An 18,928-nucleotide genomic window follows, 5' to 3' on the forward strand; every position below is an offset into this window, starting at 1 on the left:
TCTGAGTCCTGCAAGGCAACTGACACATGGCAAGGAAAAGTGAACAATGCTGGGAAGCTCCACAGTGTCCCAAGAGAGAGCCACAGCATCCTGAACACCAGAAATCCAGTCCTCTCCTCTGCCTGCTTCCTATTCCAGACTATACCTTCTTCAGGACTGGAGAAGCATAGCTGTGCCTTAATAAAATTTGTTACTTTTTTTCTTTTCTTAAATCAAAATCCATCCTCCTTCCAAAGCCCCCAAATGTGGGACCACAAGAACCAGAGCATCTCCTGTATTATTACAGTATTGAATAAGAGCAGCAGACTAATGGATAAAATCCTAACTCAAATCTTTTCCACCAGCTCTTAAATTAAGTGGGAAAAACTGTTCCCCCCTCATTTTGAACAAGTGTTAAATCTTGTTAGTGCTCTGGGACATGTGCTGATTCCACTGACACAAACCTATTTACAAAGCAAAATCCCACTTCAACTAAAGACAGGAGCACTGAGCTCTAAATCAGTAGCAAAGGTGGTATCTTAATAAAAATGAAATGTAGCTGTTTATTTCTTTAAACTCCATTATCACCGATGATAGCAGTGGAACACCTGGTGTCCATTTGGTCGTTCCCAGAGTGGAGATCAGGGAACATCAACTCTGCAAACATATAAGGACAAAAAGCAGAGCCAAGCTGATGAAATTCTCTAAGTGGAGTCAGCTCAAGTGTCATTTCTTCTTGAGGTCACTTAGGGCCTTCTCCTAGAGACAAACAGGTCCAAGGGGTTGCCAGACCTTGTCTTGTGCATTTTGCACAGGCTGCTTTTCACCTTTTAGTTATGTTTCTACTAGAACAATCTACAGCGCTTTGTAACATTCCAGCCATACCCCAGTGTCCAGGGGAATTCTGCATGTCATTTGTATATATTTCCAGTGTGTTTGCTCTCATTCACCACTCTGAACTTCTCTCGAAGTTTGTGTTACGTGGGTAGTATAGAAAGAGTCCCAGTGGTTACACAGCTGTTAATCTCAGTAATCTCTCAGAACTACTCTCAAATCTTGGGTTTCATGGGTAGTACAGAAAGGATCCCAGTGGTTACACAACTGTCCTACATCTACTTCATTCAGCAAGGAAATTAAAGGGATGCCTGGAGAAAGTCAGACTCTTTCACTATGAAAAGAGTATACCAAGCCCACTAAGAGTTTCCCAAAAGGGATAAGCCTTCCTCAAAAGACCCAGAAAACACAGGAGCATTTCACATCTGAAGTCACTTGATACAAGGTGAGGACTGGAGCTTAAAAATGATGTGGTTCTCTACTAACTCCCCCAGCAGATCTCCTACACACCAACTATACAACACCAAAAATAAAAGCCTTCCCAGCCAAGACAAGACACACACATCCATATAATTCTCTTTCATGGGCCTCTCCTGATGAGTTGCTGCCTGGGAATTACCAGCCTCTGGACCTCCAAACATATTGTGGGAGGCAGCTCACTGATTGCAGAAATCTATGTCCATGGATATTGGAGCTATCAGAGAAACCAACCATTAAAGTTGTTTGCTAGTTTATCTATAAACTATCATCTGAAACAAATATTCCTATCTTTCTAGGAACCTTTCCAAGGATAAAGGAGACTATAAAACCACATGCAATGTTCGTTCACACATTAGTGGCAGGAGCTCCAAGACTCCATCGTAAGTAGTTCAGGTCTGGGTTTTTTTTCCCTTGTACCTTGTCAGATTTGTGGCTTCTCATAGCACAGAAGCATGGAGGGCAATGGCGGCTCATGTTCTCTAATCCCCATGCTAATTCTAAAGAAGCTCCTGTACATTTGATTAGAAGGGGAAAAAATCAGCCTGGATTTAAGTTATACTTTTGTATATTTATGGCCCCAAATATCTCACAGAGCAAAGCTGACTGACACACAGTGTGTCTGGCACACAGCAGTCAGGGGTGCATCCTGCAGAACTCTGTTCACCTTGAGAAAATTCAGCACCAGGGGGCTGAGTGTGCTTGCTAAACGAGTGGGTTAGCAAATCCTAGCTGCTTCTTTTTCTACTGTTCCAGATGCTTGGAATTTGGATTCTTGCCCTGTTTCTGCTCAGCGCAGCAGAAGGTAAGCGTATGGGGTTAGTGTTTGTATTGTCTCTCTATCCTGCTCTATTTCCCACCTATTTTTTAGGTGTTATTCTACACCCTGATGGCTTAAAACTTATTTATTGAGGTTAATGTCGTTCACTTTTCCATAGAGGAATGATGAGATGAGAGTGTGAGTGTTGTCTTTCTTCTCCACTCTGGGAATTCTGACCTAAGAGTGAGCAAGAAAAGCTGATGTTTCCTATCTCAGAACAAAGCTACTGCTCTACTAAACATAGGGAATTCTTTCTTGTACTCTTATTAATGATGGAAATGGGGAAAAAAAGCCAGGGCAAGGGGGGAGGCAATCTAATGAGGGCATAGCTTTGTATTCAGCAGAAGACACTGGCTTGTGTGCTGTAAGACTTCCCACGTGCACTCAGCTGTTCAGCACTGTCCCAAATTATTGCTGATTATCAGCAATATTTTGGCTTGGCATCAGGAGAAACTCATCAGCTGTCTCTGCCTTGGGCAAAGCAAACAGCTGGGAGAGGGTACCCAAGGATACCACAAAGGAATCCTCTGAAGACTTTGTTGATTAGAAATAGGGTGGCTTCTCTCCTTGGGATAAACTGCAACTCCTCAAAATCTAGGATAGGGCAACTGCTGGTCTTGGATTTCTGTAAACTGTGGGATTTTCTAGAATAAAAAAAAAAAAAAAATCAAAGCCATGTTATGAGTTCTGACTGCTCCGTTTCTCTGCCCATCCACACTTTTTTGTTTTTGATCTTCATGCTACAGGCAAAGAAGTTTGCTATGATAGGCTTGGGTGCTTCACAGACGATATACCATGGTCTGGGACTGCAGAAAGGCCCATCTACAAATTGCCCTGGAAACCAGAGAGTGTAGACACTCACTTCCTCCTGTACACTAAAGAGAACATGAATAACTTTCAGGTAAGAATTGTTGTGGTTTAAACATTGGTGCATCACATGCAAAACTCGTAATTAAACACAGACTACAGCTGTGCTCCTTAAAAATGGCCAAACTGACGCTTTATTCAAAAGAACACCTCTTCCAGCTCCTTGGCAGGGTCCCCACTGAGAACTACTGGGAAACTGAGCATTTTGGGGTAACTTTTTTCCACAAAGAAAATGAAAGCACGCTGAAGTCTTGTTTGCTTTAAGATAGGTGTCAAAGCTTGGTCTGAATTCACGGGAACCTTCATGTGAATTCTTGCAGATGAGTTCAACATTGCAAAACTTTTAAACACCTGCACAGATAAGCACGGTTCAGGTCTTTGCAATTTTGAAAACTTATTTACAGAAAGCAGGTTTAAAGGTTTATTAAGTTCTTAATTAGCTATGCTAATTTATTTTTTTTAAATTTACATTATTTTAGGAGTTGTCTGCTGTTCAGAAGTCAACAATCAAGGCCTCAAATTTTAAGGCAAGCAGGAAGACCAGATTTATTGTACATGGATTTGTAGACGATGGAGAAGAAACCTGGTTGGCAGACATGTGCAAGGTAGGTACAACAAGGACACCCTTAGTTTGCATTTTTAAACACATTCATGTAAATTGTCCGTTTTCCCCATTTCTAACAATTTTTTCTCATGGTATTTGTAGTGATAAGAAAGCAAAAATTTCATAAAAATGTACATCCAAAGGGACCTCAGGAGGAGCATTTCAAATAAAGCTTTCAATCCAGGACTTGCTATGAGCACTGGATGCAGTAAAGAACTTTGCTTTATTGATTTTTGTGCTAATTCCACAAATTATTTCCTAACTCTGTCCCTATGCAAAGTGCAATTCCAGCTTGTGGTTTTCTCAAGTCCTCCAAACATACTTTTAATTGCAGCTAGAACTAATGAAAGCCCCATAGTCATGCAGCACAGAGCAAAATAACCCTTGATGGCACGTTGAGGATAAGGTTTTTCAATCATGAACAGAAATATAATTTTTAAAAATAATGTATTCCTATTTTACTTATGAGAACACTATGAGGAACAACGTGAAACTAAAATAAAGGTATTTCATGTTTACTGCATTCCCACTGCCTGCTTCTTTTTGATGCCAGATCAAAAGAAAAAGGATGGATGATCGTTGGATTTGTCAGTTAATAATTTGTTTCAAGTACCAGAAGCAGATTGATGCTTTTATATTTTTCTGTCTTACATTTCGCATTTTAAAATAGAGGTTTATTTCCTGGAACTTCACAATCAATGAGATAGCTCACAATATATTTTTCAGCTTGTCCCTTAAATCCATTTGATCAGTTTTCATCTATTATGGTAGCCTGTGTTTTATCACAATACTCTAGTTCATATTTAGATACAAATTGGTCTCAATGAATCTTTTCAATAAAGAGCAGAGCAAAGGGGATTGTGAACATCAATCCTCCTCCGTGTATCTGTTACTTTCTTCCCTTCCCATTAAGCAGCAATCCTATCGGCAAATTGATTTTTACTACTTCTAGTATGGTCACTGACACTTTTACTGCCTTTTTTGTCCTTTGTCAGTTGTTGCCCTATACTTCAGCTGCTAAAACAAAATACTTTTAGCCAAACAATCCAGCTCAATGGAGAACAGTAAAGCTTCTGATTCTGTGGCAAAGTCTCTGCCTGCATATACATATTTCCAAATAGAGCCATAAATCTGAAATGAACACCAACATTTTATACACCATCTTATAAAAACACATTCTCTTTCTTACAAATCTGCATCAGAAAACCACTATTGGCTCTAACTATCAAAAATATTCTAATTGAATTTGAGTTAAAGTAGTACCTTTAAATCATTGAAGTGAATGGGTACATAAGTAGAGCTCTTATTTAGTGTTACATACCAAGTTTGTTTGAAAATAAAAATTGAACGTTTCATTATTGATATTGTTCTCCTTTCTGTAAAAAATACTGCTCTGTAAAAAATATCACCCTCTTCCAGCATTGTGTGATCACACAAACCCCTCTGAGCACACATCCATGCTGCAGCTTTGCTTTTCAAATCATTCTCACACAAGCTTTAGTAGCTGAGCCACAATGACCAACATGAACTGATCCCATACTGTATTTACCACGGATTTTCCTTTTGTTTTATAAAACAGAGGATGCTTACTGTGGAAGATGTGAACTGCATCTGTGTGGACTGGCAGAGAGGTGCAATGTGTACGTACAGCCAGGCGTCCAACAACGTCCGCATCGTGGGCGCTGAAATCGCTTATTTCGTGAACGTCCTCAAGGTAAGAGACTGCTGCTCCTAAAGCTGTTCTGTAATACTGATGTCAAAGAAATACAGCTCTGGAGCTTTCACAAACATGGGTGTAACCAGCAGAAAATATTGTCCTCTACTCCACCGTCAGTTGTGCTGAAAGCAAGCAGCACAATTTTTTGTTTAAAAGGAGAATATTCTGTGATAGCAGCGAGGCCTGCCAGCTTAAAGAGAGGAAATGCTAAGGAAATTCTCATAGTACAGCCAAAGAGTTATTCTGTAGATGTTAACAAACACAGTGTAAAACTAAGTATGCAGAAATAATGGATTAGCAAACTTCTTTTTCATGTAGACAACCAATGAGCTCACAGGAACACCATAAAACCAGCTGGCAGCACTGGCTGGGGACAAGCAGGACCCACCAGCCGTCCCAGGGAAAGCTGTGGTGGACAGTGCCCAAACCCACAGGGGATGGCTCCTTTTGCAGCCAGCTTCACATGGCAAGTGAACCAAGTCTGAAGCCTTCTCTTAATCTAATTGCTTTCAACACAAATTTCCCATAAAAGAACTATAAATAACTAAAACCAGAGAGTGTGCTGGGTCCAGCAGTGCTCTGACCCACCTCTCACTCTCCACATCTGCATTGCAGCTACTGAATTCCTGTCCAAAAAGGCTGAAGGCATTTCTCATCTCATGGCCTCCTCCAGCTTGGAGTGGTGCTTTAACCTGCCAGGTGTAACTAAGAGTTCCTGCCTGGTTTATTCTTGCAAGCATTCTGTGAACCTTAATAGGTCCTCTGGAAGGATCCAGAGCCTCTCTTGAAGAATCCAGAGTCCCTCAGGACTCTTGGTAGAGCTGTCTGGAGTTATAACAACCTCCAAGCCAGTGCAGCAGGTGAATAAGGAGGTTTGGAAAAATCTCTGTGTTGGTCAGAAGTAACTGGCAAAGAGACGCTGAAACCCTAGAGGAGATTCTGAGTCAACAGGAAAAATTATAGTTTCCCAGCCCCTTTCAAATCCTCCCTGTTGCTGTCTGCTGATGCAGAGGGGCATGGCAATGTGTGTTTTCTGCTGTTTTGCAGGAGGAGTACGGGTACTCCCCAGCTGATGTTCACATCATTGGCCACAGCCTGGGAGCGCACGCTGCGGGCGAGGCCGGCCGCAGGTACCCGGGCATCGGCAGAATCACAGGTCAGTGCTGCAGCCACCTCCCAAAACCCACATCCTCATTTTATTAATGCCTGCATCACTTAGATATTAAAACCATGGGCAGCTATATTTGTGACATTCATTCTGAATCATCCCACTGTGATTGCTTCTCTGGGCTGCAGCACAGTCAGGGCAATTGGGATATTATGCTCCTTTCACACTGTACCCCAAGGAGCAGGGCTGTGCTAAGTGGGGGAAAGAGTGTGATCATTATTTTCCTTGCACATGTTACAGCAAAGGGATTTTTTTTTTTAATTCAGTACTTCCAGAGGTTAAAGCTGTGGGTTTGAGCTCCTTATTCATCATGTAGGCAATGCCAAGGGCATTGTGCATTAAGCAGAGTGGCTTTCATGGATAAAAGACAATTTTGGACGTTATTAACAAAACCCTTTTCAATTGTTGTTTTTATTCGGGGAGTTCAGGCTTTGTGAAACTTGGACTAATAGTCTACAAAATTCAGTTTAAAAGCAAACCCAAAATAAGCTGCCTAGGGACAAGAAGAGATGCAAGTATAAGGCAGCTAAAGCTGTGCAATTTACAAGAGTTTACAAGCACCTGAAATTGCTGCAGCAATTTGGGAAGCAAATTGATTCCATTTTCTGCTAGGTTCGAAAGCAAAGCTCATTGCTTCAAAACGAGATGTTTTTTCCCAAAATCTGACTGGACGTGGGCAGGCAGGTTTCAACATTTCAACACCTCCAAGCAGGGGGTGCTATCAGCACAAATTCCTCTGAGCACTCTGAAACAAGGGACTCTAGAAACCACCCAGATGGATCAGCTCCTTGGGATGCAGACACAGTAACCTCAGTTTGAGCAGGGTTATTAAAGAGAAGTTCAGTTAAAAGAAAAAAAAGTTAATTCTAAGTGTTGGCATTCAGTATTGCTGTAAGTATGCAAAGCAGTGACATTTAATAGGCTTTCCACAGGTGACTTCCTGGGAGAAAAGCCACTTGGAAGTCAAGAGCACACATCCTCATTTTATTAATGCCAATATTACTTAGATATAAGAACCATAGGCAACTAGATTTGTGACATTCATTATGTACCATCTATATGTAAAATGATTCTACACCTACATTTCTTTATTCGTACATAACACTACTCTTTTTCTCTCAGGACTGGACCCTGCACAACCTTATTTTCAAGGCACTCCAATTGAAGTCAGACTGGATAAATCTGATGCAGAATTTGTTGACGTTATCCACACAGACACAGCTCCCACAATCCCCAATTTAGGTGAGTATGCAGCTCTACTCTACTGATTATTTATTATTTACTGCACTGGATTATCTATGCCCTGTGGCACTTCAGTGTCCTGATTGTTCACCGAGGCTGTTCTGGGGCAGAACAGAACAAATTCACCACTTCAGTCACTAACAGCTCCTGTCCTAAAGCACCGTGCACAGGCAAACGTGGAGCCAGCAGCTACAGGTATGAGATAACATTCATTTAAAACGCGCTTACCCCCGTTTCCAATGCTCCAGGTTTTGGCATGGCGCCAGCTATAGGACATCTTGACTTTTATCCAAACGGAGGAGTTGAGATGCCCGGCTGTGACAAGAACCCCATTTCACAGATCGTAGATCTCGATGGCATCTGGGAAGGTAAGCGTGTTGTTTGCATCACAAATTCAGGGGGAGCCCTCAAAGTGCAGGCACTTATCTTGCCTTCATTCAGGTGTTTTACATTGGCTTTTGGTGTATTATCCACCAGCTGCAGGCTGCACTGAAGCTGTTAAAATGCTCAAAACACGCCACTTTTCCAGAGCTTATTAAAAAATAAACAAGACAAAGGGTTTGCCTCTGGAAAATGTGTTTCCTCTAAAGGATCTAATATCAGAAACAAAAGTTGTTGGAGCTGTGCCAAACATTTTGCAGGGTCTTTTAAGAGCACATTGCATTTTGTGCCTAAGTGCCCAGCAGCAGCACCGGTGGAATTGGGCAAAGATGCTCACAGCTTCTCCTGGGAGAGTGTCTTTGGCTGAAATTCTTCGGAGACAGAGCAATTAATTCGATTCATTGTTAAGTTACAGATTACAACCGGAGTTGCATTGAAGTGATCTCATTGCGCCTATTTTTAGGCAGCTAAAAAAAGATTGGCACGTAGTTGCTCAAATACACTGTTCTTTGTTGTTTAACGTGGTTCTTATAAAATCGCTAAGTATCAGAGGGTTCCTATGTATATTTCTAAAATTAAATTGCACATAAGATTTAAAAAAAAAATAAAACCCCGAAGATTTCTGCTGTGGAGATTTTTCAGTGCATTTTCTGAGCTCTTTCTTACACTACTGCAAACAACTTAAACTCTGGGAATCCATTTTCTGATTTGTGATCGCTAGCTTTTTACTCCACGTTTTATTCAATGCAGCTGGAGGCATTACTTTTTCATTCTTGCCCCCCTTTTTTTTTAATAGACTAAACTTGTTATCATAATGGGGAATTAAAGCACAAAGAAATAACTGCGTAGTGTATGGTCTTCTTTTTAACCTGAAGTCAGGAAAATACAGGCAACACAAAGGAAAATAATATATTCATTATTTTAATTTTAAGAGTCTCCCTTTCCTAAGTACCCCCCAAATAATAATAATTTTGTTTTGAAGCCCTCAGCTGGAGCAAATCTGCACTGCCCTAGGAAGTTCACTGTTAAATACTTTTCATTTGGTTTTCTTTTGTTATGGTAATGAAACTGTTGCCTACAAAAGACCTGCTGCAGGCAGCTCTGGTTTCTATTGTTAAACTCGGTCAGATTGCTTGAATAAGTGGTTTTTTTGAGGGGCAGGGGCTGGGCTGGGCTGCACAGTCGGTTCCACAAAGCATTTCAAGTTTGCATTTTGTACCTGTTGAGCCAGTGACATTCCTTAGGGAATCATCCCTTGGGGTGAGCGCATCCGAACCAGGAAAGGTTCCAACCTCACGTTTGACTCTCCAAGAGGTGAAATGAGCTTTTTGAGGAGGAATGCTGCATCCCGGTGACGTGGGTTTCTTTCCTTGAGTGGGAAGAGAAAAGGAGAACCAACCTGGGCGCATCTTTTCACAGGAACTCGGGACTTCGTGGCTTGCAATCACCTGAGGAGTTACAAGTACTACTCGGACAGTATTGTCTACCCTGATGGATTTTTAGGCTATGCCTGTGCTTCATATGATCTTTTTAAAGAAGTAAGTATTTCTCAGAGCTTCAGGATGGACCCTATTGAAAGCATTATTAAAAATAAATCCTTTATCTAATTGTTTTTTCTTTTCCTTGTCTGGCTGGATAATGTTATTAATAGATACATTTGTTTTCACTAGGGAAGCTGTTTCCCATGCCCAGAAGCGGGATGCCCAACTATGGGTCACTATGCAGACAGATTCAAGGACCAGGTTAAAGATGAGTTCACAAAACTTTACCTGAATACTAGAGAGGCCAAGGATTTTCCTCGTGAGTTCTGAATGCTTCCATTGCTACCTACTCCTCATAAAAATTTTCTTTTCCTGTTCGACAGTTAACTTTATCAGATCTCATCACAGTGCAAAGTCTCTTCTGTTCTTCATGCTTTTTCTTCTTTTGCCCCATCACTAATGCCAGTTTGGGGCCCTACAGGACAAGACACTGACAAACTCTGGAGTCCTGTGGAGGTTACTGAGATGTTTGGAGAACTGCAAGGTTCAAGAAGGGAGGAGAGACAATGCACAGAAGTTGCAGAAAGGAAATTTCTTATTAAATAGAATGAAAATTACATCACGATGGCACATACAATAGTATGAAAATTACATCAAATCACAATGGTTAATGGAGGAAGAGGGGCCCAGAGAAGCTGGGAAATCTCCATCATTGAAGATACCAAAAACTCCATTTGACAAAGGCCAAGAACAAGCTGATCACAGCTGTTGGATGGACAAGATGAGCTCCTTTGCAACCTCAGTTATCCTAAGTGCCAGCTCTCACAACACACTGCTTAGTTTGCTCTTGTAGAAGCACAAATCAGAATCTCCTTGAGCTCCTTTTGGTAATTGCACTCTAAAAGGAAGTTCCCACCAACAAAAATTATTTTCCTGGAGCTTCAGGATTCTTTCATGCTGCTTAGATTCTGTATCTGTATTTATTCCCTAACACCCCTTTATTTCCAGCTTGACTCTGTATGAAAACCTTAATGGTCAAAATGCTGAGATCTGTATAGTATTTACTACAATATGGACTAGTTTTCTCTTTTTTCTCTCCCAGAAAGTAACACAAATGTCTTCCATTTCTCATGTTGATCTCATTAGGACATAGCAGATTTGACTCACTGGTGTTTTATATTTTCTGCTCTCAACTATACTGTACAGACACACAAGATAAAAAAACACCCTAGAATTTGATGTTTTGGGGACTGTTTCTCCCTGGGTACAGTCTAAATAATTCTATTTCTTCTGTGTAGTTTGGAGGTACAAAGTTTCCGTGACCCTCTCTGGAAATAGCAAATTAGAAGGATACGTAAATGTGGCCCTCTATGGCACTGGTGGGAACACAAAGCAGCACCAGATCACCAAGTAAGTTAAAAATTCAATAGAAAAGAAACTTTTCTCCTAGAACCCTTAATTTGTATTTGTAATTATTAATTCTGTTTTAATTGATCTTATGAAGAGAGAAACAAAAAGGCAGCATTTCAGGCCCACCTGCCTTTGCTGCCTCTGAATAAATGACTTGGGATGAATTACATCAGAAATCTGGCAGTAATGTTGCTGCCATATAATGGGATAAATGTTGTGTCTCTGCTGAATTCCTACCCTCTTGCCACCACAGCAGAGCCTTTGACAAGACTGGTAGTTAACAGTAAATACTGCCATGCCTCACATCCATAAAATGCTGTTTTTCACAGGGGTAGCCTCAAACCAGGCAACACTTACACAGCCTACATTGATGCAGAAGTTAATGTAGGAGAAGTTACCAAGGTTAAATTCCTTTGGAACAACAACTGGGTCAACCCAACTCTTCCTAAACTGGGAGCTGCAACCATCACAGTGGAAGTTGGGCAGACTAGAAGAGAGTAAGTATTGTGAAAGTCTTGAAAGTTACTGGAGAAGATAGGTGACAAAATTATAAGTGGAATGGAAGCCTTTCCACAAGAAAAGTTATTGAAGGTGTTAAAAGGAAAAGATTCTCAAGGAAACCTTTTCTTTCCTTCCTTTCAAGACATTGTTCATCCATAGCTCTATTCACTGCTACTTCAACCCTTTGCCTTAAATAACCTCAAAGAAAAACTGAAAATCTCTCCAGGCTTTAGAAGAACAAACTTTCTGTAAAACCTTTTGGGTGAGAAAAATTAATGCTGGCTTGGATTGTCAGCATCATTCTTGCCAAACTCCTTCTGTCCATAAAAACAGATTATTTGTGGGTCTGATTCACTGTCAGCTGGAACCAGCCAAGTATTCCATTGGTATCGATGGCCCCTAAAGGTCATGACTGACTAAAGAGGATGGTGATAAAAAATCCACCTTTCCAATGAGGAACAGCAACACTTAGAGCCTACTGAAAAGCTACCTATAAAGCTGAGGGAAAAAGGCTAAAATTGAATTCTGTAGACTTTGTAAAGCACAACGTGGATGTTCAGATTATAGAAGCATGGTTTACTGATCCAGTTTTATTAATTTTCCTGGATTTTAAACATTAATTCCTTCATTTTCTTGATCAGTTATTTTATTTTATCCAGATCATGAGTTGGTATCTAGAACAAGAGGTACAGTTTAAATTTTATTTATTCTATTTTCAAATGAGCAGTTAAAATTCCACCACTTAAAAGACAACATGAGAGGTGGAAATGGTTTCAAGCAAAGTGAAATTATTACAGCCAAGTAGCACTTGAACTCATCTTAAGCAGAGGTCCTAAGTCAGGTTGTAATTTCCAGTCACCAAAGCACATTGCTGACAAAGTGTATTTCTGTAGACAGTGTAACATATGTCACAATAGGAACTCACCCTTCTACTGACTTATGGCCTTTGCACAAGTAGTTATGGCCACCTCTATAGAGATGGTAGCACAAAATCTGGGGAAAAACCCCAAAACTGTGACGTTAAAGTAAGGTGGGCAATGAAGCAGAATGAATACAGTCTATCAGTGCTTTCCCCAGCAGTTATATTTCAAATTTGGAAGCTCAAAGTTTGTTCTGTTCATTTGTCTGATGGCAGATCAGGTTGTGTTACCATCAGTGTAAATCCACCCGTGTAATTTCAGCAGCTCAAGGTGCTCTCCTTTCCTTTCTCCTCAGGTACCGTTTCTGTGGCTCTGAGACTGTGAGGGAGGATGTCCTGCAGACTCTGACTGCTTGCTAACACCGTGTTCAGATCCCCAAATCCTGCTACCAATAAAAGCTACTCATGCAGAAAACACTGGAACGTGTGTTACTGATGGTGTGTGTTGTTTGGGGTGGGGTTTTGCTGGTTTTGGGGGCAGAGGTTTAGTCTGTGGATGCCTCTCTAGAGACAGAATTTTTAGAGTGGCTTTAGGAGTGAATGTGCCAAAACCTGTTGAAGAATTTCCTTGCTTTCAGCCTGTTTCAAAATAATTTCAAGCAAGAGGAAAGGGGGCAGGTAACAGAAACAAATTGATTTCTGTCCCCGTGCAATCCTGCCTCATGTCCCTCAGCATTCTGCTGGACAAGGGGCTTTGTCTCCTCTGCTGCCAGAGGAATCTCATCCTCACTGATAAAACCTCAGAGAACTGCTGGGGATCTGCTGCTCCGCACATCTACTGCTCCTGGGGATCCTCTCTCAGTATCTCCTGACCTCTCCTGGGTCTCTCTGGGTGAGTGTTCCTCACCCAGAACACCCTGTCCTGAAGGACAGCAACCCCCCAGCAGGGCTTTACATTTTGTGTAGTGGTGGAGGTGGAAACCAATTTATTTTGTGTTGGAGCACTACTTTTCTAGTATAGAAAAATAAAAGTGGTGTTTTTTTGTTGTTGTTGTTTGTTTGTTTGTTTGTTTGTTTAATTGAGTGCATTCTGCCAGCCCTCACAGGGTGATGGGAAGGAGATAGGGGATGTGAATAATAGACAAAGAAACATCAGCACTGAAGATTAACAACCTATGGGCATGCTCTGGGCTGAAGTGAGTTCTTTATATAAAAGCCAAAGTGCTCCTTGCTTTAACACAACTGAAGAGAATATCCTCCAGCAATTTCAGTTTTAGTCAGAGACATGCAGGCTTGCTTTTATGCTTGAAAACCTTCTAAATTGCACTTCTGCTTCTTGCCCAGATTAAAAGGTACTATTTGACTTAGATTAGATGTATGGAAGGAGTTCTGTATTACAGGAGTGTTAAAACTGGCCCAGGTTGCCCTGAGGGGTATTAGGTGCCCCATCTCTGGAAATATTCAACACTAGGCTGGTTGAATTTGCTGAATTCCTGGAGTATCCCCCTGTCACATTCCTTCTCTCCCCGTGCAGCAGCAAGCACACAGCAGAGTTCTCTTTGTGTGCTTTCCTCCCAGCCTATGCTGTCCTGAAGGACACTTAAAAGCTGACATTTATTTTGTCTCCAGTTTTTCCCAAAAGTGGTCAGTCTTATAGAATGATAGAATCAGGCCTAATAAATACAAGGATTTGAGTTCTTTGTCCTGCATCAGGCTCTGCTAAGTCCAGCTCTGGGTTGCACCTGCAATGCCTTCCTTGGCTTTCCATGGCTGCAGTTGGGCAGGAAGAAGAGGATCCAGCCACAGGAACAGAGGGTTTCACACTTCATCCAGTCCTTGGAGGAGCACAGAAACCTCTCCAGGAAGATAAATAGTTGTGGGTTTATGAATAGCCACGGACAGGGGAGCTGGTGTCTGATGCTGGGTTTTCACATAGCCCCCGTCCCTCTGGCATCCCCTGCTTCCTTCTGCCTTCCCTGTTTGTGTCTCCCAGGATTTGGTGTCCTGATCTCAGTGCCTCCTGCTGAGGAAACCTCAACAGGGTTATTAACTTCCTAACACTGCAGAAGAGTTTCTCCTTTGTCTTTTGTTCCATTATCTTGGAATAAGCATGTTCTTGCCTACGCAATTGTTTTGACAGTTATGATATTCTCAGCATTATCCTCTGCCATAGCCACTTCAGCAGCCCGTGTAATTTTAACAAACACCCAACAGAATCAAGACGTTAAAGTTGACAATAGCATAATAAAAAATCTCCTTTTAATAATGAACTGGAGCTGCCGTCATCCTGTTTCAGCAGAGTAAAATCTCTCCCCCCCCTCCCGAACACTTTACAAAGCTATTACATAAAATGCAATGTTAAATGAACAACAAATTACTTTCCCTTTAGCTAGCTTTTAATGCTAATGGTGCTATTTATTCCTGACCTTTTGAAATATTAGATTTTTTAAATGACAACATAAAAAGAATTCTTGTTTGAAAACGCGAGCGACTTTAAACCACATGTTATTACTTGTAAGTATAGCATGCACATGCATCATTCATTTCAGTGTCCCATTTAGGGCTAATTGGTATATATTTCAGTTGACATATATTGTTCTCCTGCAAACGTGTCAAATTCCTTAACGATGGCGGTGACAAAAGCAGAACGCTTGAGATATATAAATTATGCTCTTTACCATATAATCATTCTTATCTATTGGGAATGGTATTTGTGACAAACTATGGTCAAAAATACACTGCAAATTGATTTTTAGCTTTTTTTTTAAACTTTAATATCACACCATTCACGGCAAGTCTTTGATTGCATCCTTAAATGTAGAAATGTTTTGATTTTTATCTGCTTTTGAAAAGCTCACTTTATTTATTAAAGGAAGAGTAGCACAGCAAGGATCTTAAAATGTATCTTTTGTTATCAGCATAAGGAAAAAAAATGGGCTGTAATTGTGGATATAGAGTGAGTAATTTGGTGAAAAACGCTTTGTGCTATAGTTAAGGTTTTATAATTCCTGCCAGAAATTACTATTATTTTGTTGGTGGGCAGCATTGCAAGAAGAATTTTAAATATTTTAAATATGGGAACAACTTGGGCCACGTATTTCCATTACACTTTAGACTGCTGCGTGCGATGCATTTCCCCCCTTATTACAAATCATCTTAGAATCAGACAAAAAAAATAAAAATTGAAGATTTCATGTGACTCTAATTATTACTGCAGTGCTCATTGTTGTCTTTAGACAATGCTGTCCACAGTCATTACTTTGCTCCATAAATCAGTAGCATAATGAGGTTCTATCTTTCAAGAAATATTTGAGCGTATCTTAATTTGGCATTGATGAATTCTCCTTCCCGAATCTCTGGAGGGTTTTTTTTAATCTAGTTTGTCATTTTAGAGCTTTCATCACCTAGCCCCAGCTGACAGTGTTGGCTGTGTATTTATTTCCATACCTTCCTGGGATGGGTCCTCAGAGGTTGCAAATAGGAATTTTATGATGTTATGCCTTGAAGGCTGTTTCTCCTTGGTTGGAGTGTAATTTCCCACATTGTTTTGCCCCACCTTCATCTTTCAGAAATATATACCATGTGTGGTTGTAAAAAAGTGTGGAAAAAGGGTTACATTTGTTAACATCTTGTTGCTGGTAGAAACTGGGAGCAGTTTCTTTGACAAAAGAGATGTTCACTGGAAATAAATACCAAAGAAATTATTAAGTTCAGATACCATTTTTCTTCTAAAGTTTGAAGGCAAGAGAAAGGTAAGTCAGAAGAGGTCAGAGGAAGAAAGGAGAGGGTTGATGTGATGCTCCACAGCTCTAAATCAAAAAATACCAATAGTGCCCTATGTGACACTTACTGCTAAACTGTGCTTGCAGACAAACAAAAACAAGAACCAAAGTACTCTTTAAATTATTCTAGAAGTTGTGTTCAAATACACAGGAACAACTGTGTATTTGAACTTGCCATCACTTTGATGACCTCTATTTTGTGAGAGCCAAAGACAAAAGTTGCATTCAAGTCCCTCCTTGTGCTCTGGCCCATGGAATTATTGCTGTGTGTTTATCCTAAGAAAGATATTACCTTTAATTGCATTAAGTAGATAACGGCTTCACATCCAACCAATTAGGGAGGTGAAGGGGAAAAAAGGGATCTAAACCTCCACAGTAACGCATTAGTTCAGCTCATAATTCCCACTAGTGTAATTTAGCATACAATTTATATAACCTAAGAGTCAATTCCGCATGAAAAATAACAGCAATGAACATTACTGGTGGCTTGGGTGCCTGAGCTGGGGGTGTGCAGTTCCAGAGGATGGATTCTCTGGGAGTCCTGATTATCCTCTTTGGAAAGTGAGTGCAGCCCTGAGTGCAGCACCATTTCTCTCTCAGAAGAGGTTCTTCATGGAGGAGGAATATATACAGTCATCACCTTAATTATGTGGGATGTAAAACACAGGATAAGCTTGACCTGCCTGGGGTGATGGAGGAGCAGGAGCCACCCCTTCCTTCTCCCAGCACGAAGCACTCTGTCCTACAGCCCAGAAAATACCACAGGAGCTGCTCAAAAAGAAATTAAACCAACTCTTGGTTCAGACTAACCTTTAGTTCTTTACCCAAACACCAGCTCCTCTCTTTTGATGAGGGGAAGGAAATCACCAGGAGGGAAGTGAGCAAGGGTTCTCCAGCACCCTCAGCTCCCACCAAGGTGCTCTCAGTCCCCTGGGGGATTCTGTGGCCTGACCTCACATCTCCTTCCAGCCTTCCTCATCTCCCTATTGCCTGCAGGTTGGAAATCAGTGCAGCTGACCCTTTTGTAGCCCTGCAGAGGCACAGAAAATTCAGCAGGAGCCAGAGAGGATGTGTTTGCCCCTCTGCCATCACCCAGGGCTTGGCAGAGGAGGATTCTCCCCTCACTAAGGCCAGATCATAGATCCTCAAACCTTTGCTTTAATTCCAAAAGGAGCCAAAATATCTTTGCTGGGTCATGAAAACCAGCCTCCCATTCCCTCCCACAGAACCTGAATTAGGAATCCTCTCCTGGTGGCTGTGACAGAGGGGACATTGCTCATGTGCCCTCCCTTGTTGGCTCTGAAGGGATGAAAACACAGCAGCAGAAGGCAGAATATTTGTATAGCATAAGGTAATAAAAAACTTCCTTTTAACCAGGGAAAAATGTTAAAAGTGGAGAGCAGAGTGACTGCACCAAGGAACAATTCTCCTTTTGACCCACAGAGAAAGAGGTGCTTAACAAAAGTATATGAGCACGGACAGTGTGAAGATAACTGTCTGATCAGATAATGGAATTGTTTTCAGTGATAAGAATGAATCCATTACTAATGCAAATAACTATAATAATTATAATTTGCAATACAGTAAAAATCACCTAGTCTACCTCCTCCTCTGACAGGAGACTGTATAATAAATTATAGGCTGAGAAAAAAAAAATCAAAGGGATAAAGGTTAAAAGATTAAAAAAAATTCTGAAACTTAAATGCTTAACAGGGAAGTCAAGACCTGAAAGCAGAAATTGGTGCTATTAAATAAAGCAATTGTGAAGAATGAGATATTATGGAATTGATTAACAAACCAGAAACCAAGCATTTCCTCATATCACTACCTCTTGTCACAGATTTCAATAATTCTGAAAGAACAAAAAATTAAGAGTTGGCGTATAACAAGGAAATTAATTATTTAAATGTGGGTGAATATGCTAATAGTACCCTGGGAAGATGAATATAACTTCACAGACAAAAAGCCCCCAGAAGGTTCAGTAAATTTGAGGAGTTTCTCCAGTTGCTTTTGCTTTGCTTTAGTATCCAAAACTGGTCCAGCTGCTCCCAGGACTGCTCATCTACAGGGCAGATCTTTTGGGGTTTTCTGGGCACACCAAATTACCCATACCAATCCCATAATCTTTGTTCCTGTGAGGTATTTTAGGCATGGGGACTGTAAAAATGCTTTATTTCAGCTTTGGAGGAGTAGAATAGAGCAGATGAAACAAATCCTGTGTGCAGAGTTTGCACTACAGTGAGCTGTTTTCTTGCTTACAGCAATTCTGCTTTCTGGTTAAGCAGAGAGGAAATAGTGATGCACAAGGTTTATCACTCACTGTTGGCACCAAACCATTCATAGCTTTAGGTGAGCATTGGGAATCTCCCAAGAGATCATGGGATTCTTCCTCAGCCATCAACTGGAGTAAAACAGCTATTAAATAATTGAGTCTAAAGCACTGTCTTCCAAAACTCTCCATTTAGATCTACATTTTCCAAAGGTCAGGATGTGTCGTAACAGCCACAGAGAAAAGCCAGGGATTTTAATAACAGGGGTGTGTGAGGGAGATTTAGACCCCCAGAGGTGCTGACATCTAGTCAAAAGTAGGGGGTTTTAATCTGACTACCAGATTAAATTAATCTTTAACTCAGAGTGAAATCTGATTTTCTGTGCTTGGTGTATTTTCCTGCATTTTAAATTCAGAGTAAAAAGCTCAATGTACCCTGCCAAACCTTCCCCCTCAAGTCATTCATGAAGTCAGAGATTTCTCACCCTCTTTGAAGTTTTCACTGCAGCACTTTTCCTGCAGCTCACAAACACTTCA

The 18,928-nt window shown here is 40.9% G+C and overlaps 2 protein-coding genes across 2 annotated transcripts in view; one reads left to right on the plus strand and one right to left on the minus strand.

The window, feature by feature from the left end:
• The window catches only part of LOC113459632 (uncharacterized), a 102,539-nt gene extending 94,471 nt beyond the window's left edge, over window positions 1–8,068 (minus strand). The window contains exon 1 of the mRNA XM_074545291.1: window positions 7,937–8,068. The gene's annotated coding sequence lies outside the window, so the exon portion shown is untranslated. The remainder of the gene's footprint in view (window positions 1–7,936) is intronic.
• On the plus strand, window positions 253–12,815 carry LOC102062180 (pancreatic triacylglycerol lipase). Its single transcript, XM_074545289.1, has 13 exons — window positions 253–1,673; window positions 2,047–2,095; window positions 2,857–3,011; window positions 3,457–3,582; window positions 5,161–5,295; window positions 6,346–6,454; window positions 7,589–7,708; window positions 7,957–8,076; window positions 9,509–9,627; window positions 9,760–9,889; window positions 10,869–10,980; window positions 11,310–11,477; window positions 12,697–12,815. The coding sequence occupies exons 2-13, from the start codon at window positions 2,047–2,049 to the stop codon at window positions 12,758–12,760; spliced, it is 1,407 nt and encodes a 468-aa protein (XP_074401390.1). The 5' UTR covers window positions 253–1,673; the 3' UTR covers window positions 12,761–12,815.
• Window positions 12,816–18,928: the final 6,113 nt, after the last annotated feature.

Source organism: Zonotrichia albicollis, chromosome 7 (assembly GCF_047830755.1).
Source record: "Zonotrichia albicollis isolate bZonAlb1 chromosome 7, bZonAlb1.hap1, whole genome shotgun sequence".
NCBI classification, from domain to species: domain Eukaryota; kingdom Metazoa; phylum Chordata; class Aves; order Passeriformes; family Passerellidae; genus Zonotrichia; species Zonotrichia albicollis.

What these genes read in the sequence shown, in the direction of transcription:
- LOC102062180 (XM_074545289.1), top strand. Translation starts at nt 2,047, where the DNA reads ATGCTTGGAATTTGGATTCTTGCCCTGTTTCTGCTCAGCGCAGCAGAA. An exon ending in CATATGATCTTTTTAAAGAA is followed by an intron (nt 9,628 to 9,759) that starts GTAAGTATTTCT and finishes TGTTTTCACTAG; the next exon opens with GGAAGCTGTTTCCCATGCCC. An exon ending in AGAGGCCAAGGATTTTCCTC is followed by an intron (nt 9,890 to 10,868) that starts GTGAGTTCTGAA and finishes TCTTCTGTGTAG; the next exon opens with TTTGGAGGTACAAAGTTTCC.